This window comes from Equus caballus, chromosome 6 (assembly GCF_041296265.1).
Source record: "Equus caballus isolate H_3958 breed thoroughbred chromosome 6, TB-T2T, whole genome shotgun sequence".
Taxonomy (NCBI): domain Eukaryota; kingdom Metazoa; phylum Chordata; class Mammalia; order Perissodactyla; family Equidae; genus Equus; species Equus caballus.
In genome coordinates this window covers 52,062,730-52,089,381 of record NC_091689.1, presented here as the reverse complement: position 1 = coordinate 52,089,381, position 26,652 = coordinate 52,062,730, and the positions used below count along the sequence as shown (strand labels likewise).

General features: G+C 35.5%; 1 protein-coding gene and 1 pseudogene across 1 annotated transcript; both read left to right on the top strand.

Annotated features, from left to right (window-relative positions):
• Positions 1 to 5,134: 5,134 nt before the first annotated feature.
• On the top strand, positions 5,135 to 7,385 carry LOC102150630 (taste receptor type 2 member 43-like). Its single transcript, XM_014740511.1, is given in 2 exon segments — positions 5,135 to 5,278; positions 6,456 to 7,385. Coding segments are annotated over 2 exon segments (1,074 nt in total).
• Positions 7,386 to 17,080: 9,695 nt separating this feature from the next.
• On the top strand, positions 17,081 to 26,204 carry LOC100146409 (taste receptor type 2 member 50-like; annotated as a pseudogene).
• Positions 26,205 to 26,652: the final 448 nt, after the last annotated feature.

Sequence of the window (26,652 nt, the reverse complement as noted above, 5' to 3'; positions counted from 1 at the left end):
CCATACGAACTCATATGGGATGCAGCAAAAGTGGTCCTCAGTGGGAAATTCATAGCAATATAGGTGCACCTTAACAAACAAGAAAAATTTCAAATAAACAATCTTAAACTAAAAGAAGAGCAAACTAAGATTAAAGTCAGAGGGAGGAGGGAAATAATAAAAATTAGAGCAGTAATAAATGAAATTGAAAACAAACAAACAGTAGAAAGGAGCAATGAAACTAAGAGCTGGTTCTTGGAGAAGATAAACAAAATTGACAAACCCTTAGCCAGACTCACTAAGAATAAAAAGAGAAGGCTCAAATAACTGAAATTAGAAATGAAAGAGGAGAAATTACAGTAGATACCACAGAAATACAAAGGATTATGAGAGTACTATGAAAAACTCTATTCCAACAAATTGGATAATTTAGAAAAAATGGATAAATTCTTAGACTCACATAACTTCTCCAAATTGACTCAAGAAGAAACAGAGAATCTGAATAGACCAATCACAAGCAGAGATTGAAACAGTAATCAAAAAATAAAGTCCAGGACCAGATGGTTTCTCTGAAGAATTCTACCAAACATTCAAAGAAGATGAATATTTAATACCTATCCTTCTCAAACTATTCAAAAAGTTGAAGAAGACAGAACAATTCATAACACATTTTATGAGATCAACATCACCCTGATGCCAACTCCAGACAAGGACAAGACAAAGAAGGAAATTACAGACCAAGATCATTGATGAATATAGATGCAAAAATCCTCAACAAAATATTGGCAAACCAAATACATAAATACATTAAAAGGATCATACACCATGGTCAAGTGGGATTTATACAAGGGATGCAGAGATGGTTCAACATCCACAAATGAATCAACATGATACAGCACATTACAAAATGAGCAATAAAAACCACACGATCATCTCAATAGACACAGAGAAAGAATTTGACAGGATCCAACATCCATTCATGATAAAAACTCTCAATATAATGGGTATAGAAGGAAAGTATTTCAAGATAATAAAGGCTAAATATGACACACTCATAGCCAACATAATACTCAACGGGGAAAAATGGAAAGCCAACCCTCTGAGAACAGGAACAAGACAAGTGTGCCCACTCTCGCCACTCTTATTCAACATAGTACTGGAGGTTTTGGCTGGAGTAATTAGGCAAGAAAAATTTAAAAATGTATCCCAATTGACAAGGAAGAAGTAAAACTCTCGCTGTTTGTAGATGACATGTTTTTATATATAGAAAATCCTAAAGAACCCATCACAAAACTATTAAAAATATTTGACAACTACAGCAACGTAGAAGGGTACAAACTCAACTTACAGAAATCATTTGCATTTCTATACTCTAATAATGAACTAACAGAAAAAGAATTCAAGAATACACTTCCATTTATGATCACAAAAAAATAGAATGAGATATCTAGGAATAAATTTAACCAAGTGGGTTAAAGACCCAAGAAATGAAAACTATAAGACATTATTGAAAGAAATTGATGATGACATAAAGACATGGAAAGATATTCCACATACAAGAATTGGAACAATAAACATAGTTAAAATGTCCATACTACCTAATGCAATCTACAGATTCAATGCAATGCCTATCAGAAACCCAATGACATTCTTCATGGAAATAGAGCAAAGGATCCTAAAATTTACATGGGGCAAAAAAAGAACCCAAATAGCTAAAGCAATTTAGAGAAAAAAAGAACAAAACTGGAGACATCACAATCCCTGACTTTAAAATGTACTACAAAGCTACAGTGATCAAGACAGCATGGTACCGGTACAAAAATAGACAGAAAGATCAGTGGAACAGATTTGAAAGCCCAGAAATAAAACCACACATCTATGGACAGCTAATCTTAGACAAAGGAGCCAAGAACATACAATGGAGTAAGGAAAGTCTCTTCAATAAATGGTGCTGGGAAAACTGAACAGCCCCATGTTGAACAGTGAAGGTAGACCATTACATTTCACCATACCCAAAAATTAACTCAAAGTGGATTAAAGACTTGAAGGTAAGAAGTGAGGGGCCAGCCCGGTGGCACAGCGGTTAAGTTCGAACGTTCCACTTCTCTGTGGCCTGGGGTTTGCAAGTTTGGATCCTGGGTGCGGACATGTCACCGTATGGCAAACACCATGCTGTGGTAGGTGTCCCACATATAAAGTGGAGGAAGATGGGCATGGATGTTAGCTCAGGGCCAGTCTTCCTAAGCAAAAAGAGGAGGATTGCAGGTAGTTAGCTCAGGGCTAATCTTCCTAAAAAAGAAAAGTGAAACCATAAAACACGTAGAAGAAAATATAGGCAGTATACTCTTTGAAATCAGTCTTAAAAGGATTTTTTTGAATACCATGTCTACTTGGACAAGGGAAACAAAAGAAAAAATAAACAACTGGGACTTCATCAGACTGAAGAGCTTCTGCAAGGCAAAGGAAACCATGAGCAAAATAAAAAGACAACCCATCAACTGGGACAAAATATTTGCAAATCATATATAAGACAAGGGGTCAATCTCCAAAATACATAGAAAACTTATACAACTCAACGTCGTAAAAACTCAGAACCCAATCAAAAAATAGGCAGAGGATATGAACAGACATTTTTCCAATGAAGCTTTACAGATGGCCAATAGGCACATGAAAAGATGTTCAACATCATTAATCATCAGGGAAATGCAAATGAAAGCTACAATGACATATCAACTTACACCTGTTAGAATGGCCAAGAAAAAAACAACAAATGTTGGAGAGGTTTTAGAGAAAAGGGAACCCTCATATACTGCTGGTGGGAATGCAAACTGGTGCAGCCAGTACGGAAAACACTATGGAGATTTCACAAAAAAATAACAATAGAAATACCATATGATCCAGCTATCCCACTATTGGGTATTTATCCAAAGAACTTGAAATCAACAATTCAAAAAGGCTTATGTAGCTTTATGTTCATCGCAGCATTATTCACAATAGCCAAGATTGGAAGCAACCCAAGTGCCCATCACTGATGAATGGATAAAGACTAGTACATATATACAATGGAAACCACTCAGCCATAAGAAAAGACAAAATCATCCCATTTGCAACAACATAGATGGACCTCGAGGGTATTATCTTATGTGAAATAAGCCAGACAAAGACAAACAGTGTATGATTTTACTCATATGTGGAAGACAAATAAACACATGGACAAAGGAACAGATTAGTGGTTTTCAAAGGGAAGAGGGTTGGGGTGAGCATGAGGATTAAAGGGGGACATAGATATGGTGACTGACAAATCATAATGTACAATTGAAACGTCACAGTTATAAGCTATTATGACCTTAAGAAAATTTTTAAAAAATAACAGAGTTGCATCCAACACAAAATTAAAATTCATTAAAAAGCCATCCATATAATGCCTGATAACCTAAGAAAGCTAACTTTTCTAATGTATTAATGACAAAAAAGAATAAAATAGGTATACTAGAAAAAAAACATATTCCTAGAATAGAATCTTTTCTACATGTCTAGAGATCTATACATATTTATAATTTTATAATTTACAATGTATTTATAATTTCACAATTTTATCATGGAATCAAATGAGTTCTTGAATATGTCAAATGACACCTGAAGATGTAGACAATCTGTATTCTTCTTTAGGAATTACCCATCAGCTGTGTAACAGATAACCACAAATTTAGTGGCTTAAACCAACAAACACATGTGTTATCTCACAGAATTTTGGGGGTCAGGAATCAGGGCAAGGTTTACCTGTGTTCTCTCCTTGAGGATCTCAACGTGATGAAATAAAAGTTTTGGTAATATCGCTTTCTATCTGCAGGCTTTGCTGGAGAAGAGCCCACTTCCAAGCTCACTCAAGTTGTTGGCAGAACTCATTTTCTTGCAGCCCCACTCCACAAGCACTTCATAACGTGGGTGCTTACTTCTTCAGGGCCAGCAGGAGTCTTTCTCACTCAGGAGAGTCCCAGGCACATTTTGAAAGCTTTACCTGATTATTTCAGGCCCATGAAGGTTATTCTTCTTTTCAATTAACTCAAAATGAGGTCATTTGGGATCTTAATTATCTGCAAAATTACTTCATACTTGCCATATTCTTGAGGCCAGAAGCAAGTCACAGGTCCTGCCCACACTGAAGGACAGGGAATTATACAGGCTGTGAACATCAGGGAGCAATAGTCACCGGGGGCAAAAGTTTTCCATTTTGATGCAGTCCAATTTATTAGTTCACTAATTTTATAAATCATGCTTTTGGTATTGTATCTAGGAGATCTGCTTATATCAAGTTTAGAAAACTTTTCTTCTATACTTTCTTGTAAAATTTGTAGTTGTTTTTCTTACACTTAGGTCTATGCTCAATTTTCAGTTAATTTTTTGTATAGTATGAAGTAAGGATCCAAATTCATTTTTATAAATGTTAATATCGAATTGGTCCAACTTCATTTGTTGGAAAGAAAACATCATTTCCCTATTAATTGCCTTGACAACTTTTTAGGAATCATGACCATAAATGTAAATGTTAATCTGGTCTCTCAGTTGTTTCATTGATATATACGTCTGTCTTCTTGAGAGAACCACACTATCCTAATTAACGCAGCCTAGTGCTAAACTTTGATATTAGGAGCTATAATACTCCAACCTTGTTATTTTTTAAAAAAATTCTTTTGGCTATTCTAGCTGCTTTGCATTTCCATAGACATTTCAGGAACAGTTTTTCACTTTCTGCTAATAGAGCCTCCTGGGATTTGATAGGGATGTCACTGAATATATTGACCGTCTCTTTAACTGAAAAGACTCTCCTCGTTCCAGATTTCAGTTCAGTTGGCCCTCCTTCCCTGCACAGCTCTCTGATAAATTTAAAACACAATTTTGGCAATTTATTCCCTGTAACCTTGTTGTTGTAGGAGGAAATTTTGATATTTGAATCCACTACATTGTACTCCTAAGTGGGAGTGCTCACGCCTTAACTCTGAAGTATCCAATACCACAGGGTCAACTAAGTAAGTAACAAGCTTCCAAGCCTGCTCTGTAGCAGACAGGCAAAAGGGAACGTGCTTTACACAGACAGGATGCTCACTCCTCACAAAGCCCACTGGATGAGGATTCCCCTATTATCTGCACTTTACTGATGGCGATACTGAGGCAGAGGGTACTTTTAAAACAGAGTCCAAGATCAGAGATCTATGAGGCTGAGAATTTGGGTTTTTCCATCCTGGCAATCTGGCTCCCAGATACTCTGATAAAAACACTCATAAATAGTGTAAAACTGAAAGTGAGTAAAATCCCAGGGGAGAGGTTGATTTTGATATCTGTTAATCTGTCCAAGATCAGAGATCTATGAGGCTGAGAATTTGGGTTTTCCATCCTGGCAGTTTGGCTCCAAGATCCTCTGATAACAACAATTATAAGTGCTATAAAAACTGAAACTGAGTAAAATCCAAGGATAGAAGTTGATTTTAACGTCTATTAATCTTAAAAAATAATAAGTATTCAAAAATGAGTGAAACAGGACATAAATCTCACATGCATATATGGAATAAGTTTGGAAACTGCAATGTAAAACACATATTCTTATGAAGTGTCCAGGAAATATTTACGAAATCCCTGAATATTTAATTAAATATTAATATTTAATATTAAATAGACTCAAAGGAGAAACTTTATCAAATGCCTAAGCATGAGAGAGAATTATGATGGTATGAATAAAGGGTTGAAAAGCCTGCATGGGAGAAAAGGGAGATTTAAATCTAGATGACCTCCTGACACTGATTTTCCATTTTGAAATTACAGAACAATAATCCATCCAGAAGATGTATCTGTGAGTTTGTGTGTATGTGTTTATGTGATGTAAAAAAATGTATTAGTTTTCAGCAACCAGTGTTTAGGGTGTGTTGGCCTTCCTGGGGTTCCCAAGAAAATCCTGAATGTTTTTGATAGGAAAACCTTGAATTCTATTCAGAAATCTGGCATTAAGAAAAATAAATAAATCCATAGTACTGATGATTCTAGTTATGAGAAATCTCTCTCTAAGAATTTAGACATTCACTGTATTTTCTATGTATTGGCTTTTTAAATTTTTCTAGCAACTAAGGTTGAGGGACATAAATTATGGAGAGGTTAAAGAAGAAAAAATTTGCAAAACAATATGTCCCTATTTGCATGCTAGCAAATGAAAATTCACCTTTCACTTCAACATCAGTTACAAAATAATCTACCCCGTGACAAGGACACACAGTCTATAAATAGGAGTCAATCTGAGCTGTTTGGGGAGTAACAGTGTTTTTCATAAAGATGGCATTGTGCTCCTCCATTAGCATTCCCAGTTGCTTTCCTGCTTGACATCGGTCATGGAATGTAAAGGAAACATGAACTTTACTGAGTGTTCTCAAATCAGCTGCACATAGGAGTCAAGGTCAGAATATTAAAGGAGTCATGGCCAGCGATATTAGACTTGTTTTCTTTTTCTACATACAATAACTTTACTACCAATCATTTTTTCCGTCCTGAAAATGACAGAATTTATTCTAGGAAATTTTGCCAATGGCTTCATAGCACTGGTGAACTGCATTTACGGGGTCAAGAGATGAAAGATGTCCTCAGCTGATCAAATTCTCATGGCTCTTTCCATCTCCAGAACTGGTTTGCTGTGGCTCATGTTAATAAATTGGCATGCAACTGTACTTACTCCAGTTTTATATAGTTTAGAAGTAAGAATGATTGTTCGTATTGCCTGGGCAGTGAGCAACCATTTTAGCATGTGGCTTGCTACTAGCCTCAGCATATTTTATTTGCTAAAGATAGCTAATTTCTCAAGCTGTATATTTCTTTACTTAAAGTGGAGAGTTAAAAGTGTACTTCTCGGAATACTGTTGGGGACATCGGTCTTTTTGGTTTCTTATCTTCCAGTGCTATGCATAGATGAGAATATACAGACTAATGAGTATGAAGGAAAGATCACTTGGAAGACCAAATTGAGGCACACGGTATACCTTTCAAATATGACTCTATTCATGCTAATAAACTTTGTACCCTTTGTTATGTCCTTGACATGTTTTCTGCTGTTAATTATTTCCCTATGGAAACATCTCAGGAAGATGCAGCTCAATGACAAAGGATCCCAAGATCCCAGCACCAAGGTCCATCTAAGAGCCATGCAAACTGTGGTCTCCTTTCTCTTCCTATTGTCCTGTTACTTCCTGACTCTAGTTATCTCAGTTTGGAATTCTAATAGGCTCCAGAATGAATGGCTTCTCATGCTTTGCCAGGCTCTTGGAATGTTGCATCCTTCAAGCCATTCGTTTATCCTGATTTGGGGAAACAAGAAGCTAAGACAGGCCTTGAAAAATATAAGAAAGATGATAAGATTACCATACCATTAACCAATTTTTCTGAGGTAAGCAACCTAAATTTACAAGATATTAAAAAAATTTTTTCAGGATTAGGAAGCAATATGTATTTAACATAGATATTCTATGTTATCTTCCAATTGAAGAATTTATCATGTATATTTATGCATTTTTAAGAACTGACAACTTAACTCAGGAAATTATTGCTATATTCACTGTCATTGGACCAAACATTTGTACCACAGTGTGTGTAGATTTTATTGCTTGAACCTCCAATCTTTTGGATGGTAATGATATTCACTTCTAAATCACAAATTGAGGATGCATGATTGGGAAAGATATTATTCCTCTTGAATTCTTACTTCATGGTTAATAGAGAACAATCAGGACTGTTATTATGAAACGATGCACACAATAAATTCAAGACTGAGAAACACATTTACAATAAATTTTATATATGTGTGAAATAGTACTGAGGATTATTAGATTTAATACAAGTAGGTGAAAAGATTAGGAAAAAAATCAAGCTATACAATAGGGATGAAGAACAAAGTAAAGTGATCATGACTTGCTTTTAATGCTGCAATTTCTTCATATGCAGTTAGGAAAGTCATTTCTTATGGTTTTTGAATTAAGAAGACCTATTTTGAAGTTGAGATCTTAAGTCAAATCATTCAGTTTTCCTCCAAACCACCTTGGGCCTCTGTGTTGTCAATCATGTTCTCCATCATGCTACCTAAAAATTCTTTTTAAACTTCAGATAAGAACACTTTAATCTTCTTGATCTTAAAAAAATGTTCACAGTAAGAATAGTAATAAATTATGGTACAGAATTCCATTACTTTGCTGCATATATTAAAATGGCATCTATAATGTCTATTCAATACTTAGGAATAGCTTCAAGATGTGTTTAATTATAATTTTTTTGGAAATGATGAGTAGAAAGTGTGTTAATATATTATTGATAGCAAGTGCTAATATAAGGAAGAAATTTATAATCTTGTTTAACAATCGAATTGCATCTTTATATTCATACTTACTATTATGAAATTTTAACATTATCTAAACCTAAGGTAAATCATTTCTGCTTTATTTGTTTGTTTTTAGAAATCTCTCTGCCCCAGTAGAATACAAGCAGTTATAATGCAAGAATCTTGTCTAGCTTCTTTTCTGCTCACTCCACAGGACATAAAATAGACATAGAGTAGTTGGTCCAAATGACTAAATAAATGGATGAATAAACCATATTCGAGCTGGAAAAGCAATCAAAATAAAACCCCTCACCAAATCTGTATGGATTTCCTGGTTTTGTTTCTTCACCATTCAAATACCTCTGAAGAAATCCGCACAACCTCAGTTCCAATTTCTGCATTTGACTGCCTAGACCAAATGCTGTCACCAATAGGATCCACAACATAGAGTGACTCAAACACAAAATACATTTAATATTGCTCTTTGAGCAGTACTGCTATGTCTGAGCTGCCTTCTGTATGCAGTCATCCAAGGAATCAGTCTGATCAAAAGTATGCCAGGTTTAACATGTCACTTCCAGATTGCCTTGGAGTCATCACTATTCCAAACAGCTGGGAGAATGGCATAGGGAGGAGTGTGCATGGGGAGAGCTTTTGGGATGGGCCTGTAAATGGTGCACATAATTTTCACTCACATGACATTGTTCAGATTTCAGTCACACTGCCACAACCATCTGTAAGGGAGGCTGGGGAATATGGTCTCTGTGTAGCCCAGAAAGAAGAGGAAAACATGGAATTTAGGACATGGAAGTTTAGGGCACTTAGAAATATTTCAGTTGACCTAGCCAATAAGTTATAGTAACACAAAAGAGGTTTCTCTGTTTAGAAGTGTGGTGTAGCTTGTTCAAGTCACTTTGATAATTCGTACATGTCCTTACATCAGTATTGAATATCAGTTCTTTTATCTTCTCTTCATAATTCTAAATAAGTTAAATGTTTCTATCTTCCTAAAAACATAATTGATTATGCACTGTAGTATTTTTACCTTCCTCATGTACGTTCACAGTATATTTTGCTTATAACTTCTCATTTAGCTCCTACAACATTAAGTGCTAATTATTTGTAGTTACTATTTTATGACTTGGATGTGTTCTTTGAAGTAGAAATAACTGCATTAGGTTATTTCTATAAATCATGTTGAATCAACAAAAATACTTGAGAGGAGGAAGCATCTTATTGATGAATAACAAATAATGAAAGAATTATTAAAGGTTAATGTTAATATTAATTAATTATGCAATTAATTTTAAATTATTTTCTCTAGTAATTACTATTCAAAATCTAAAATATTTGCCTTCAAATGTATGGCTCAGGAGAGATAAAGCGTAAAATTGTGGAAAATAAACTCTCACATTTGCATGTTTTCATACCTAACTTTATCCTTCTGGTCATTATCACAAACGAAAATTTGCAGCTGGTGCCAAGGTTAAGTGGACATCATTAGCATTAACTCTGGAAATTGTATAGTAACTGACTGTAAGTAATAAGAAAGGTATTCATGAATCTTCTATCTCTTAACAGAATTGTTGGATTTATCACTGGAATTACAATATAATGAGAATGAACTATTTTTTCATGAAGATCTCTGAAACTTTATCACATGGTAGAATTTTGGCTGCACTTTCTTCAGTTATGATGACAACATTCATAAAAGCATCATAAATGGATGTCAGTTTGCAATTGTTTAACTATATAGCTGCCAGTGAGGCACAACATTTGAAAGATTTTCAAAGAAATGTCAATTGGAATGAAGGTCTCCCTTTTTGTTGTAGCAACAGGAGAACTCATTTTAGAAATGCAGGGAAATGGGTTCATTGGACTGGTGAACTCATCAAATGCATCAACAATGGGAAGATCCTATCAGCTGATTTCAACCTTACCAGCATGCTATGACCAGAATCATTCAACTGTGGGTAACAGCATTTGGTTTATTTAATGTGAGGGCTCTTTCCACATCTGTAAGCCACCAGTAAATCAGCAAAAGCAGTTACTATCCTTTGGGCACTAACCAATCACTTAACTACCTGGTTTGCCACCTGCCTAAGCATTTTCTGCTTCCTTAAGATAACCAGTTTCTCCCACTTGTTCATCTGGCTGAAGTGGAGAGTGAACAGAATGTTTCTTCTGCTTTTTCTGGGGTCTTCCTTCTTGATGTCTGTTAACCTCTTAATGGAAGATGCTCTTAATGAGTTGTTGATTAGTACCTATTGCATATATGAAAGGAACATGATTTCACTTTTATTTAGATGTAAATAAATTTTCTATATCAAAAGACTTCTTCTTCTTAGCTTGACCTATGTCCTTTCTTCTGTCACTGACCTCTTTGCTGCTTTGCTGGTGAGACACACCAAGAATTTTCAGCTCAATCAGATGGGCCGGAGGGACTCCAGCACAGCAACCCATAAAAGGGCCATGAAAATGTTGACAACCTTCTTTCTCCTCTTCAGCATTTGCTTTATTTTCACTCTAATAACAAGTAGGATCTTCCTTAAGGTACAGAGGTATCAGGTTATGGTGTTTATCATGGTGATTTCACCCTTCTTTCCCTCAGGCCACTCATTCATTATAATTTTTGGAAACAGTGAGCTAAGACAGATCACTTGAGACTACTGTAGCATTTTAAATTCTAAGAAAAGAAAACTTTTATCTTCAGAGGCAGAATTTTAAGGAACTTCCTATATTCTATGGGAAAAACCCTAACATAAGACCTTGTAGGTTCATTCTCAGTTTCAGTGTATCTTTCATCAGGACCTTTTAGGTGTTGTTAAATCACAAGAAATTCCCTTACTACATGTGTTACAAAGTCATATTTTCTCTAAGTGATCTGGCATAGTGTTGGATTAAAGGAAATATCTGTGCTATAATAACACTTTCTGGTAACAAATGAGTATTTGAGACTGCATAAAAAGATTATCAAACTATATAATGTTATTAATAAATATTTATGTAATTGCACTTAATAAGTTATTAATAAATATTTATGTAATTGTTAATGCAATATGGGTAAATGTATGTGAAATCACAGTTATACAAAGGAAAAAGAGTAACTTAATTTGTCAAACGAAAGATAAATTTGAATTTAGAATAGGAAAAGGATTATAAGATGTTAAGTGTACCAATGTTTTATATAAATATAAAGGTATAAAAATTAGTCTGATATTATGAATTTTGAAAAGAGTATGAAGCAATAGCAATTTTTATATACTACTGCTAGAATTAAAAATTGGTACAACTACTTTGGCCAACAATATGGTGTATTTAAGTTGAACATATGTATCCTTAGACCAGTAATTGTACTCCTACTTTTATACCTTAGAGAATCGTTAGTGCATATGCACCAGGATACATATCCTGTAATGTGCATATCACTATTGTTCGTAACTGGAAGTGAGATGCCACCCAAAGCTCTATCATTGATAAAAGGGACATAATAGGATAGTGACATAAGAGAAAACTATACAGCAATGAAAAAAAAAACAAATTAGAGCTCCACGTTTACAGTAGAATCTGTATAACAAAGAAAACCAACAAATTAAAGCTAGATAATGCCCATGGAAAATCGAAAGGAAGTATCAATATATTAAAAAAATGTTCAGTATAATCCCAGTTATACAAAGTTAAAAAACAGGTGAACTGCATAGTTTTTAAAATTTATTACATTTGTGACAAAATTCTAAAGTGAAACAAATTAATTATTATCATAATAATTGGGTCGTAGGGAGGGAGGAAAGGGAAGCGAAATGGCATCAATAGGAAGGTGTATATGGGGAATGTCTGGATAGCTGGGAAAATTCTGTATATTGCCTAAAACGTAACATGGGTATTAATGTTATAATTTTTTCTCTTACTTTGCATTTATGTTTTATTATGTCCTATCTGTATGTTATCTTTCAAAATAATGAGAATGTTTAGAAAGCAGAGAAAAGAAAGTAAATTAGAGAATGAAAAATTAACCTAGAGCCGCATATTCTCATAGATACCATTGTAATTAGATGTGTGGTTGAATAAAGAAGAATATAGGGTTATGGTAGTATAAGATCCAAGTTAAAATTGAAAAAATATTTTTATTTAAGTGACAAAGGGGAAGTTGTAAGCAGGAACTATAAATCCATATTTTTAGTACTAATCTTTTTTTTTTGTGAAGAAGATTGGCCCTGAGCTAATATCTATTGCCAATCTTCCTCTTTTTGCCTGAGGATGATTGTTGCGGAACTAACACCTGCTCCAGTCTTCCTCTATTTTATGTGAGATGCTGCCACAGCATGGCTTGATGAACAGTGCTAGGTCCATGCCTGATATCCAAACCTGGGAACCGTGGGAAGTCGAAGAAGAGTGCGAAAACTTAACCACTATGCAACCATGTTGGCTCCCTCTTAGTACTAATCTTAGTTTGAAACTTCAAATTTTAAATATCTAGATTACTCTACACACTTGTTTTCTCATTTCCAATTTAATTATTTTCAATACGTATTTTAAAGTGGCACAAATTAGTGAATTTCCAATGAATTAAAGCATAAATACCAAATACATAGGACAGTTATCCCTGTTTATCATTAAATTAAATAACTACACTCTTCTTGCTACCATCCAAAGTTCATAATCTTAATCACACACTAAGAATTGACGTGTGTGTCTGTGTGTGATTATGGATGTACACACATGTGTGTTGAGGCATATATTTTGTTACTGTAAATTTTTTAGTTCTTTGCTAGAGAAAAAAGACATAGACATCAAAAGGTAAATTTGTTAAAGATAATGCCTATTCAGTGTGATGTTTGAATATGTTTATGTGCATGTAATGCTACTTTGACTGCTGTAATAAAATTACCTGGATTTAATCACAGTAGCTAGGAATGCAAATAAACAAGTGGGAGGATTTTGCTTACTAATGATGCTATTAAAATATGAAACAAAGCTTATAAACTGTATTATTTTATGGAGGATTTATGTACATGCCCATATGAGAAGGCAATAAAAACAAAGTATTGTGTGTTTGAGGTAACTTTGCCATACTTTTTAGAACATAGTAAGGGAAAAAACTAGCAAGTAAATCATCATAAATCTGTTGATTTTAAGATATTCTTGATGAATTAGTACATGAAGGTGTTCTTTCAGGCTAAGGTCCAAAGCTAAGCATGATACAGCTATCATAAGGCGATGGGCAAGATTGTCAGTGTTCAATCACAGTGAACTCTGCCACTTGGAAAACTGGATGAAGTCACATCTATCATTTAGAGTTCTCTCATTTAGTTGCCATCATCATGATCATGATTTATCTCATTTAATGATATATATTTGAAATGTTTCTATACACAATTTGAACAATGTATAAGTAATTTCCTAAACATTATAATTTTGCGTAACTTATCTTAGTAAACAGCAAAATTCAAGTGAAGCGGAATACATTTAGAAATTGAATGTGCTTTAGTTTAAAATGTATTACTTGAGCAAATTATTTATAGATGATTGCAAACTCATCAAGAGGTAACTACTAAAGAGACTTAGCTTTTAGCATAAATAAAATGCCTTTAATGAAAAAAAAAAGAGTAAATAAATAAACCTCTTTATGAACAAATTCTTATTTCTAAAGACAGGGCCTTAGGAGTCAATGGGCCAAATAGGAGTAAGCCCTTATATCTTACATATCATCCTGGGTGATGATGAAATTCTGAGGCACAGAGTCCCATTTGTAACAATACAAGCAGAGTAAAAGGATTACTGAAAAATATTGAGCCATGGAATAAGACGGTGTTAGTGTGATTGATGTATTCTATTTTGTTTACACTACTGTTACACTACTAATTGTTAGACTACTTATGCTAACAACTTATACTAACAACTTTTATTTTTAGCACTACTTGTTAACAATTCAAAAAATAAGAAAGTTTTCTTTCAGAGCTTGGTATTAGCATTTTATTCCATTTCCCCTTAGAACATGACTTATAGAAGAACCAAAGATTTTTCCTATCACTGAAACGAGTGAGGAAACAAATATTCAAGATTAAGAATTCAACAGACAGATTTGATAACCAATTAGACACAGTAAAGACAGAATTAGTGAATTGGGAAATTACTATCCAGGATGAAATATGAAAAGACAAAGAGGTATAAAACACGGGCTAGAGGGTGAGAGACGCGAAGGTTATAGTCAGAAAGTTTAACATACTTCTGGATTTCTGGAAATAGAAGAAAGAAAATGGGGTTGAAGCAATATTGCTGAGATTTCCCCTAAAAGTGATACAACGTATCAGCTATTAACTGAAGAAACCATCAAACCTCAGAGAATATAACTAAGGAACTTTAAATATAAACATTACAGGAAACCAAAGTCCAAGGGAAAAATCTCCTAAGTGGCCAGAGAAAAAAAGGCACAATATATTAAAAGGATCAGGTGTTTGAAAGACAGCTAATTTCAGACAACAAATGGAAGTCAGAACTACAAGGAATAATATCTTCCGTGTGTTTCAAAAGAAGAGCAGATTTTTCATAGCCAGCAATTCAATAATATATTTCTCATATAGAAGAAATATTATTTCAAATACAAAGTTGAAGATTCAAGAATGACTGAAAATTAATGTAAATGGTAAATATGTGTATAAACCTCAATGAATGTTAGCTGTCTAAAACAATCATGTTTTGTCATGTTTTGTGGGGTTAAAATATATAATGAATAAAATGTATGAGAATAACAACATAGAGACTGAGAGCAAATGTGAAAAGGGTACATTTAGTTGAATTGCATTTTGAACTTTTCATTTTCTGTGAGGAGAGTCAGAGTATCATATTCAAGGACCCTGCAATTCTACTGTAATTGTATACCAAGATCAGAGCATCAAATAGTATGCAAAAGAATGCCCATAGGATCATTATTTTAAATAGCTCAAAAAAGAAACAGTATGGTTAATGGATGTTAACCAGACTTGTTGTGGTAATTATTTGCAATATATACAAATATTGAAACATTTTATTGTATACCTGAAGCTAATATAATGTCATATGTCAATTATACCTCAACAAAAAAAATCTAATGAAGATAAAAAATAGAAAAGCCACAAATACCTGTCAACTAAAAATCTACAAATAAACGAATATTTTAGTGAACTCATTCAATGGACTAATACAGAGGAATGAAAAGGAATGAACCACATGTACATGCAACAATGTGCATAAATTTGAGAAACATAATGTTCAATAAAAAAGAAGCCACAAAAAGGAATGTAATTATAAGATTTTATTTACAAAAGTTCAAAAAGCAGACAAAATAAAGCTACAGAGTTGAGAGTTGCATTTTTAGGTGGTCAGGTATAAAGAAGATGAAGGAAATGATCATCACAAATTATGGATATTGGTCACTCTGGAGAAGCGGAGACAGGTGTGGTGATTGGAAAGTGTATGGAAGAGACACGGGCTGTTGGTAATGTGCCATTTCTTGACCTGCATGGTGCTTGCATGGGTGTTTGCTTTGTGATAAATAATTGCACTTCACATTTTGTTTAGGCTATTTCATGTGTGCATTATAATTTTTAATAAAAAATTCTCAATTAGGAGAAATTTCCCATACAATTCAATCATTATTGTGTTCATTATATACCTCAGGGGAAAATCTACCATCTATCTGGTAGTCAAGTCTAAGAGAATTAAAGTGGGAACTTTCTTATTTTAGTTGCAATATGCAGAAATTTGAGGTGATCATATCTGCAGCTGTCAAGAGCTTTACAAAAGCTTGCTTCGACCCTTAATTGTCTACATCCCATGACAAAACTTTGATATACTCCATTGTTCCACCACATGCCCAGTTGGGTGAGCAGTGCAGGATAGGTTGCCCAGAGACCGAAGAAAAGACCTGGAGTCAGCGAACGAGACATATAGGTTTATTGGGAGTTACTTACAGGAAAGGTCCAGTGGCAGCCAGCTGGACCACAACATGCACCTGCCACTGCCCCCTGAGAGAAGCTTGCTTAAGTAGGCAGAGGACAAAGGCTGCATGCTGGTCAAGGGGGACCGTCCCTGTATGACCTGCATTCCAAGACCAGAGCACAGCTTCCCCACCACCCCAGGGCTTCCGTGTTCCCCCAGACCATGAGGGTCTTGGAGCTAACTCTCCCAAGAGAAAGCAGCTGGGTTGGCCAAGCCCAGGACTGTTATCATCCTGAGTGCTGGCTCATAGCCCAGACAAGGAGCCTCAAGGACACATGGTTTTTAAAGGGGCACACCTGTTAATGTCCCTACATCCATCTATTTTTCCTCTGGCTCCTGAATTACTGATACACCAAAGTAAATGGGTGAAAATATTTTCCACAGTTAGGTTAGCACAGTACCTGTATTAGTTTGCTTTTGCCGAAAAAGGAACCACTCCAAAACTTCACTGTCAAATTATGTAGATATTTATATCTCACATGTCTGTACAATTCAGTTTTTCTGGCTGGACTTTGTTGGATGGCTCTAATGATTTTAAATGGGCTCGGCCATCTCTGGGAGCCAATTATGGTTTGGCTGATTGGAAATTTAAGCTGGATCTTGCTGGGACAACTTAACTCCATGAGTCTCCGATTCTCCTCTTGGGAGCAGTGCACTAGCCTGGGTAAGTTCTCGTGGTGATTGTAGAAGCACAAGACTGGGCCAGCCCCAGGAGGAAGTCATTTGAAACCTCCACTTATGCCAAGTCTGATAATTCCCCATTTTTCAAAGCAAGTTTACATGACTGAGTTCAGAGTGAAAGACAAGATAGTCACCCTGGCCATGGTGGAGGATACAGCAATATTGCATGTCAAAGGGTATAGATACAGTAGGGGCTAAAGAATTGCAAGAAATAGCAGGAGTTGCAGGAAAAAGAATTACAGGACTACCTCAGTCCTCCTTCTTGGCTATAATTGTTCATTTTCCTCTTGAATATAAATATACTAATTCCATTTGAGCATTCACCAATTCAATTAATCATTCAATTATAACATTAGGCTTGAATTCCAGGATCTTCTGATCTACCTCTTGTTTGGTTATGGCTCCTTTTTATCTAGAAAAAAGGAATTCAAAAGACAATTAATCTATATGCCAGAGATGAAGTGCACAGGGATGAAACAGGGCAGGATAACTGTAACAAACTGTCCCATTCAAAGAGGGGAACAATAGAAACATACAGCAATTCTGGCTCATGGGAATTCTCAACTCACACATGGAAAACATTTTCGTGTCCCTCTCCTTTGCAGTAGAGCCTGTTTCTTGATTAGGCCCCTTTGGCGCTTTCCAGTCCATTGTTCTCTATGGCTTTTGGCTTTGCCCTCTGGGATGTCCTTTTTTCTCCATCACTATTTTTCAATAGTTTTGAAGAGGGAAATGGAAAATATGCCCTTTGAGTAATGTTTTCACCTGTTTCTTGATGCAGCAGGTTGGAGTCCAGATACTTTTTTACATTTTAGAGAGTCTCAGTCCATACTGGCAGCAATTTTACAATAGAGCTGACTCAAAAACGTTCTTCATTTTCTATGTATTTGATTATAATGTATTCCATGAGCCAAAAGTCACATTCAAACTTTTTCTCAGCACTTACTTCTCTCCGTATAGATTAATTGCACCACTTTAGGCATACTAGATTGCTGCTGGAAACACTCTTAATATCCAGCAAATCCCACAATACTTGGGCTCTCTCTGTCTTCTCTAAATCCTCCTTTTAAATTGGATAGTTCCTTTGGAATTCATCTCTTTCTTTTAGTACCATAACTATATGACTAAAAGCAATCATTTAATGTTTTCAACATTTTGCCTCATGATGTCTTCACCCGAATACAAAAGTTCATTTCACTCTTTTTCTGTCTTCCAAGTTGTCTTGAAAGAAGAATTACAAATATTTCACAAGTTCCCAACATGTGCCACTATTTTTACAGCCTTCTCTATCTGTTTTTTCAAAATTAATGATACATATTTAGGCTCTTGTTGCCATTATGGCCCACTTCAAATACCCATTTTTGTACCAGTTAGCTTTCACTGTGTTAACAACCACAAAACTCAGTGATGGACAGCAATAAGTATTTATTTCTTATATACCCCTGGAGACCAATGATGTAGGCTGGAATTTCCTAGACCTCACTGCTGTTTTCAGATGATCAGTTATGTGTCTGGAGGTCAACTGGAGGTGAGTTGATCAAAGATGGACCTGATGGAGCCACTTGGATCCTCATATCTCTCATCCATCTACCTGGACCAGTTCACTCGTCTGGACATAGTAACAGTTGAATATGTATAATGGTGAATGAGGCCCAGTATGCTAGCTCCAGTGACTTAAGCTCCAGTGATGCAAGACACTGCTTGCAAAATATCTGCTAACATCTATTTAGCCAAAGCAAGTCACATGGCTGAGCATAGAGTCAAGGAATGGAAGAGATCCTCCCTCTCTGGTACAGGCTGATGAATTGGGATCTACGTAAGCAAGCCACCAAGGTATCTCCTACATTGTAAGCAAGATTTACATCCTTTTATACACCCTAGTCTCTATTATCTACTCTTAACTGGAATTCTCCATCTATGGTAAGATCTTAAAGATTTATGATGGCTCCACTTTGCTTTATAATACAGAGATGATTATTACTGCTTTCTTTCCAGAATTCTGCAAGTTTTGCTTGTTGATGGACATTTCATACAAGTCCCTCCCTTTGTCCAGGTGTATACTTCTCCTCAAAGGTTTCTGCTTATCAATAACTCCATTCTGTTAGTTCCTCCATGTGTTTCATTCATCTTTTCTCTGGAATCTTCTTACTGGTGAGTTTTCTTGCACTTTGTTAAAAATACTGGGCAGATAACCACAGAATATGCACTTTTTGTTTTTCACCCCCCCCTTATTATTTTTCTAAATTTTACCTTTTGAGAACCCTTGATATAGTAAGATATATGGTGTAAATATGTTTCATTTTTGATGGGCGCAACTACTGTTTAAATAAATTCAACTCATTTCCTTGTCATTGACTAGGTAATATGATCCAAACGTACATCCCATCATCAAACATCGACTCTAAGATTTAATTTAGTCCATTGTCATCTTGCCTGATTCTTCCTCCCTTATCTTCCATATACTTTGTTTTAATGTCTTAACTTTGCATATTTCTGTACATTTAGATACCATGTCATTCTTAACTTCTTAGCCACATTCAGGTATATCTTGAATTCAAAAATTAATCCCAGAAATGTCTCCATGTTCTACTAATGCTTTTTGAAGTCACCTTAGCAATAAGAACTCACAGTTTGTAAGTGCCAGAGCCAGAAACGGGATTGAGGGTTTTCTTCTACTTAGGCTGGCCTATAAGCCCAGAACTGTCTTATCTGTGTGCTTTGTATGATTCAACATTAGCTGTAAATTGAGATAAAAGTGATTCTTTAACAGGAACCAAAATTGGGCAAATGATTCCTAAGTCTCTCTCACAACATAATCATATCTGTTCAAATGGAACTACAGGCTGTGGATTTTCTCGTATTAGAGATATCTTAGTTTTAGGTCAGAGAAAAGCAACTCAAACAGATTTATGGCTTATACAACTGAAAATTCTAGAGATAGGGCAGCTTCCTGTATGGTTAGATTTAGATGACCATGACAGCTTTAGCCAAGCCCAAAGATAAATCTTGAAAATTAGCATACTTGTTCTCAACCACTATAGCAATAATAGAATGAATTCTGTCACAGGGTTGCACCTGGCTATGAGCCCCGTAGTCATCTCATGTAGGTAGATTCCCTATCGATGACCTTATTCTTTATTACATTGAATAGCCTTCCCTCCTGTGGTGGGTAAAATAATGACCCCTCAACAATGTCCATATTCTAATCCCTGGAACCTGTGAACCTTATTATGTTGCAAGGAAAAGGGGAATTATGGGATGCAGATGGAATTAAGTTTGCTAATCAGCTGACCTTGAAATGTGGAGATTACCCTGCATTACCATGGAGCATCCCCTGGAATTACAAGAGTCCTTTTAAGTGGAAGATAGAGACAGGAGATTCCCAATGAGAGAAGGAGATGGGAAGACGGAAGCAGAGAGTAAAGGATCATGGTTGCTGGCTTTAAAGAAGAAAAGGGACGTTAGACTGAAGAATGCAACCAGCCTCTAGGGGCTGGATAAAGCAAGCAATTGGTTCTCCCCTAAAACCTCCAGGAAGAAGCGTCTCTGTCAATGCATTGATTTTGTTCCACCATAGTTTTAGATCAGTGAGATCCATTTAAGGCTTCTGCCCACCAGAATTGTATGATAACAAATTTGTGTTGTTGAAGCTACTAAATTTGTGATCATTTATTATAACAGCACTAGGAGACTAATTTACCTCCTTATGCAAAACACACTGAATTTTTCACCATAGATAACTTGTGATATCTATCTGTTTGGACAATGATATTCATGGCATACCCAAATATTTGATTTCTGGCTTCTTTCTATAACCTGTTTCTGAAAAGGACTGTTTAAATTCCAGAATATTTCCTTTCCATGTACTGCATAAATTGGCAGGTCAGTTTCAGCCGATCGGGTGCACTTACCATAGCCATGAATATCTTTATTTCCAAATGTCATATTGACAATATGACTGGTACATGAACGTAACTCACAGTTTGATTATACTCTTTAATTTCAAACATCCTATTCCACAATCTCCAATTGCAGTAGTTGTTGTCTCCAATCTCACTAGTTGTGGTCCCACTACCATGCTAGCATCAAGCCAGCACCAAGAGGTTTAGCAACTGGTAACTCAAGACAATTTCTAAGGTATAACAAGCTAGATATGGCTGAGGGTAGGTAACCAGCTCTGAAAATTATGAAAGAAAGTATGACTGAGAAAAGGAGTGTGACTCAATTCCAAATACACAGACACTATCCATCCTTTCTGAAAACTAGAAGAATAATGCGTTGGGCCATTCAGCATCACAGAATTAATCAACACAAAACTTTCCAACTTCAGATACTCTAAAACTCAGAGATCCATCTACATTTTCAACTGCTTTCTTCTCTTGCCAACCCATGAAAACTCTACCTTTGATTACACTAACCTAAACTGTGTGAAAGAAATTTTGGAAATATTAATAACACAGCCACATTAAATACCTGATACTGGGGAAGAAAAGGTCAAGAAAAACCATCAGGAGGCCTTTGGTCTCTCTTCAAGAATTTAATAGAAGTCATCAGGAATTACAACTAGGTGAACCAGAAGGTAGGAAGGTGGTGTGGGCAAGAACTACTATTTTAGATGGCTGTGGATTCCATTCTCATCATAGATAATGACATTTAAATAATGTGTTCACAGTCTTTCTCCTAAAACCAACACATCAGCAATGGCAATCCTTCTAAACAATGACTCTGGCCTCTGTGCATTGCTCTTAAACTGCTTACCTCTTCCTTCAGTTTTCTTTTCTCTGTTTCATAGTGATTTTTCGTCTTAATATTTTTTTCTTGACTTAATTGGTTTAAGATCTTCTAGAAAAGACAGGATCATTTTTCCAGGTTTCTGCACAGTTCTCTGTTTTTCCTTCAAGTGAGAAAATCCATATGTAAACCCATATACCATGAATAATATTGGCAAGGTTTTAACCTCTCTTTAGTGAGTGGAGGTTCAGGAAAGCTGGTATTTTGATCCAAATAAGCTAAGCATTAGGTAAAAAAGAAAACTGCAAATCAATGCAAGTTATTCTTTCTTATATTTGCATGATAATCAAATGGAATTCAGCCTTTCAATCATCATCACTCATAGAATGTTACTGCCTAGGATTAGCAGAACTGTTTGATAGGAAGAAAAACTGCTCCACGTTATTACAAATTTTTTGCCCTCAACATGTCTGACCGATTTCTAGATTAAAACCATATGATAAAGCACCGCATATCTGCCACACCTCATGAGATATGGAACAAAGTGAAGGAAACAATTAACTGTAACCTTGGAGATTAAGATTTTTCTCTCTTTAGGTATTTCAGTTGATTTGGAGAATATGATGCTGACAGTAGAATCAGAAGAATGATAGGAGTTTTTTGGAATTGTTTGATAATACTCATAAATTGCATTTATTGGCTCAAGTATCAGATTTTCTTGGTTTACTTTATCCTAATAAATTTATCTTCAGAATTGGTTTTGTTGAATACTATGTGTAATTTTTTATATCACTTTTGTATCCCAATATTAAATCAGGAAATAAGCCCCACAATTTTCCTTTGTATATGGATTATTCATTTGACTCTCTTGTTTGCCATTTTTTTTGTATATCTGTTAGTGAGCCCATATTATTGTGTATAGTATGAAATAAGAATCTAAATTCATCTTTATAAATGTGAATATCTAATTGTTCCAACTTCATTTGTTAACAAAAGGTCATTTCCCCATTGATTTGCCTTGACACTGTTTTTGAAATCAATTGACTATGAATGAGATTGTTAATTGGGGCTTTCAATTGTGTTTCATCCACATATATTTGTGTCTTCACCAGAGTACCACACTATCTTGATTAATGCAGCCTAGTAGTAAACTTTGACATTAGCACTGTAATCCTTCAACTTTGTTGTTTATTAAAAAATTCTTCTGGCTATTCTTGGTGATTTGCAGGTCCATATACATTTTAGGAATAGTTTTGCTTTCCGCTAATAGAGCCTGCAGGGATTTGAGAGGGATCACACTGAATACATCGACCATCTCTTTACCTGAAAAGACTCTCCTCATTCCAGATTTCAGTTCAGTTGGCCCTCCTTCCCTCCACAGCACTCTGGTTAATTTAAAATACAATTTTGGCGATTTATTCTCTGTATCCCTGTTGTTGTAGGAGGAAATTTTGCCTTTTTCAACCTGCTACATTGTACTTCTAAGTGGGAGTTCTCAGGTTAATTCTGAAGTATGAAATACCACAGGATCCAATGAGTAGGTAACAAGCCTCCCTGCCTGCTCTGTAGCAGACAGGTGAAAAGGAACGTGCTTTACACAGACAGGATGCTCACTCCTCACAAAGACCACTGGATGAGGATACCACTATTATCTTAGTTTTCCTGGTGATTATAGTGAGACAGAGAGTAGTTTTAAAACAGAGTCCAAGATCACAGAATTACGAAGCCGAGAATTTGGGTATTCAGCCTAGCAGTCTGGCTCCAAGATCATTTGCTAAAAATAATTATAAGTACTGTAAAATCTGAAAGTGCCTAAAATCTAAGAGTATAGATTGATTATCACATCTATTAATCTTAAAAAATACTGAATAGTCAGAAACGATTTAAAGAGAAAAAATGATATTCATACATGGAAAACTATGGAATCTACAATGGAAAACATGTTCTTATGAAGTGCCCAAGGGATATTTACAAAATCCCTGAATATTTAATTAAATATTAATATTTAATATTAAATAGACTCAAAAGAGAAACTTTATCAAAGATCAAAGTATGAGAAATATGTTTGATAGCTATTAATAACAGGTTGAAAAGCCTGCGTGGGAGAAACGGGGGATTTAAACCTAGATGACCTCCTGACTCTGATTTTACATTTTGGAAATTATAGGACAATAATTCCACCCATGAGATGTATGTGTGAATCTATGTGTGTGTGTGTGTTTATGATGAGCTTGTAAATAGAAACTTTTTATATAAGTATTGGTTTTCAGCAACCAGCATTGAGGGTGTATTGGTCTTCCTGGGGTTCCCAAGAAAATCCTGGATGCTTTTGATAGGAAAACCTTGAATTCTTTCTCCATAAATCTGGTATTGAAAATAAATAAATAAGGCCAGCCCTGGTGGCCTACTGGCTAAGTTTAATGCATTCTGCTTCAGTGTGCCACGTTCAGTTCCTGGTTGTAGACCTACGCTGCTCGTTGGTGGCCATGCTGTGGCTTCAGCTCACATTCAAAATAGAGGAAGATTGGCAACGGATGTTAGCTCCGTGCAAATATTCCTTGACAAAAAAATAAATAAATAGATAAATAAATAAATAAATCCATAGTGATGATGATCCCAGTTATAAGCAAGCTCCCTCTGGTAGTTTAGACATTCAATGTATGTTCTGTTTACCGGATTTTTAAATTTTGCTAACAAGTAATGTTGATGAATAAAAATTATGGAGATGTTAAACAAAAGAGAAAATTGCAAAACAATGTCCTTATTTGCATACTAGCAAATGAGAATTCATCTTGTACTTCGGCATCAGTTACAAAATAATCCAGCCTACAGCAAGGACACACAGTATGTAAATAATAGGTCAATCTGAGCTGTTTTCAGAGTAACAAGGTGGTTCCTAAAGACAGTATTTAGCTCTTCTGTTAGCATACCTTATTGCTTTCCTGCTTGACATCGGGCACAGATTTTAAAAGAAACAAGTGAAACCAGCAGAGTTAGCCATTGATGATTAAGTAGCTAGGAACTAAAGGTTTTTTTCCTTTTTGCAATTACTGATTACAGCTTTTAGCTGTTTAACTCACCCATTGTTAACTGTGCTGTTTAGGCAATATGCTATCTGACTCCCACTAGGCTCCTATAGATTACATCTTTCTGGAGCCTGGGTCACCATGGTATTGGGTATGTGAGCTGTTTTTCAGGAATTAGAACTCCTTGTCTGCATCAGGCTGGTTGAGACCACCAACTCATCAACTGGGCCCATGTAGATGTCCAATAGGTGACCTTTGACATCAAGAGGCTAAAAACTCCACCCTCAGATCATGCTAATGCCGCCATTTTGTGGACATGGGTCCTATGAAGAGGCAGGAAATCTGACTATGCTTGCGCAGATCGTCAATTACCTCACCTCCAATCACCTCTCTCTACATTTCAGACTACCTTGCTCCCTATCCCATAAATATCTCTGAGTCCCTATTTTTGGGGAAGCATATTTGAGGCTCATGCTCTTGCTTCCTTGCATGGCTGCCTTGTGAATAAACCCTCTCCCTGCTGCAATCTCGTCGTCTTGGTGTTTGGGTTTCTGGGTGGCGGGCAATAACAAACCTGGCTCAGTAAAACAAGAACTTTACTAAACATTCAGAAATAAGCTGCACATAGAAGTTAAGGTCAGAATATGAAAGGAATCAAGACCAATGATATTAGACTTGGATTTTTTTTTTTCTTCCTAGACATGAGAAGTTTACTACAAAGCATTTTTTTTTTATCCTAATAATGACAGAATTTATTCTGGGAAATTTTGCCAGTGGCTTCATAGCACTGGTGAACTGCACTGGCTGAGTCAAGAGATGAAAGATGTCCTCAGCTGATCAAATTCTCACTGCTCTTGTGGTCTTGAGAATTGGTTTGCTCTGGGTAATATCAATAAATTGGTATACAACTGTACTTACTCCAGTTTTATATTTTAGAAGTAAGAATTATTGTTTATGTTGCCTTCACAGTAAGCAGCCATTTTAGCATGTGGCTTGCTACTAGGCTCAGCATATTTTATTTGCTCAAGATAGCTAATTTCTCTAGCTTGAGAGTTAAAATTTTATTTCTCAGAATACTGCTGGGGAGTTTGGTCTTTTTCTTATCTTGCAGTGCTATTCATAGATGAGAATACACAGACTAATGCACATGAAGGAAACATCACTGGGAAGACCAAATAGAGGGATTTTGTAGGCCTTTCAAATATGACTCTACTCACGCTAGTAAACTTGATACCCTTTACCATGTCCCTGACATCTTTTCTGCTGTTAATCATTTCCCTCAATGGCAAAGGATCCCAAGATGCCAGGACCAAGGTCCACATAAGAGCCATGCAAACTGTGGTCTCCTTTCTCTTGCCATATGCCAGTTACTTCCTGGCTCTAGTTATTTCAGTTTGGAACCTAACAGGTGGCAGAATGAACCAGTTTTTATGCTTTGCCAAGCTCTTAGAATGCTGTATCCTTGAAGCTACTTATTTATACTGATTTGGGGAAACAAAAGTTAAGACAGGCCCTGAAAAATATGAGATGGATTATAAGATTACCATATCATTAATCAGTATTTTTGATATAAGGAAACTATTCTTACTAAATATCACAAGAAATTCATCAGGATTAGGAAGCAATATGTATTTTATATAATATTCTTTATCATCTTCCAATAGAAGAATTTATGAGCTATCCTCATGTGTTTTAAAGAACAGACAATTTATCTCAGGAAATCAATGCCTTTTCATTGTAATTAGGACCAAATATAAGTACCAAAGTGAGTTTAGATTTTATAGTTTGCACCTCCAATATTTCAGATGGTCATGATTTTCAATTCTAAATCATACATAAGGATGTATGTTTGGGATAGATATTATTCCACCATGAATTGTTACTTCATGGTTAATGGAGAGCAATGAGAACTGT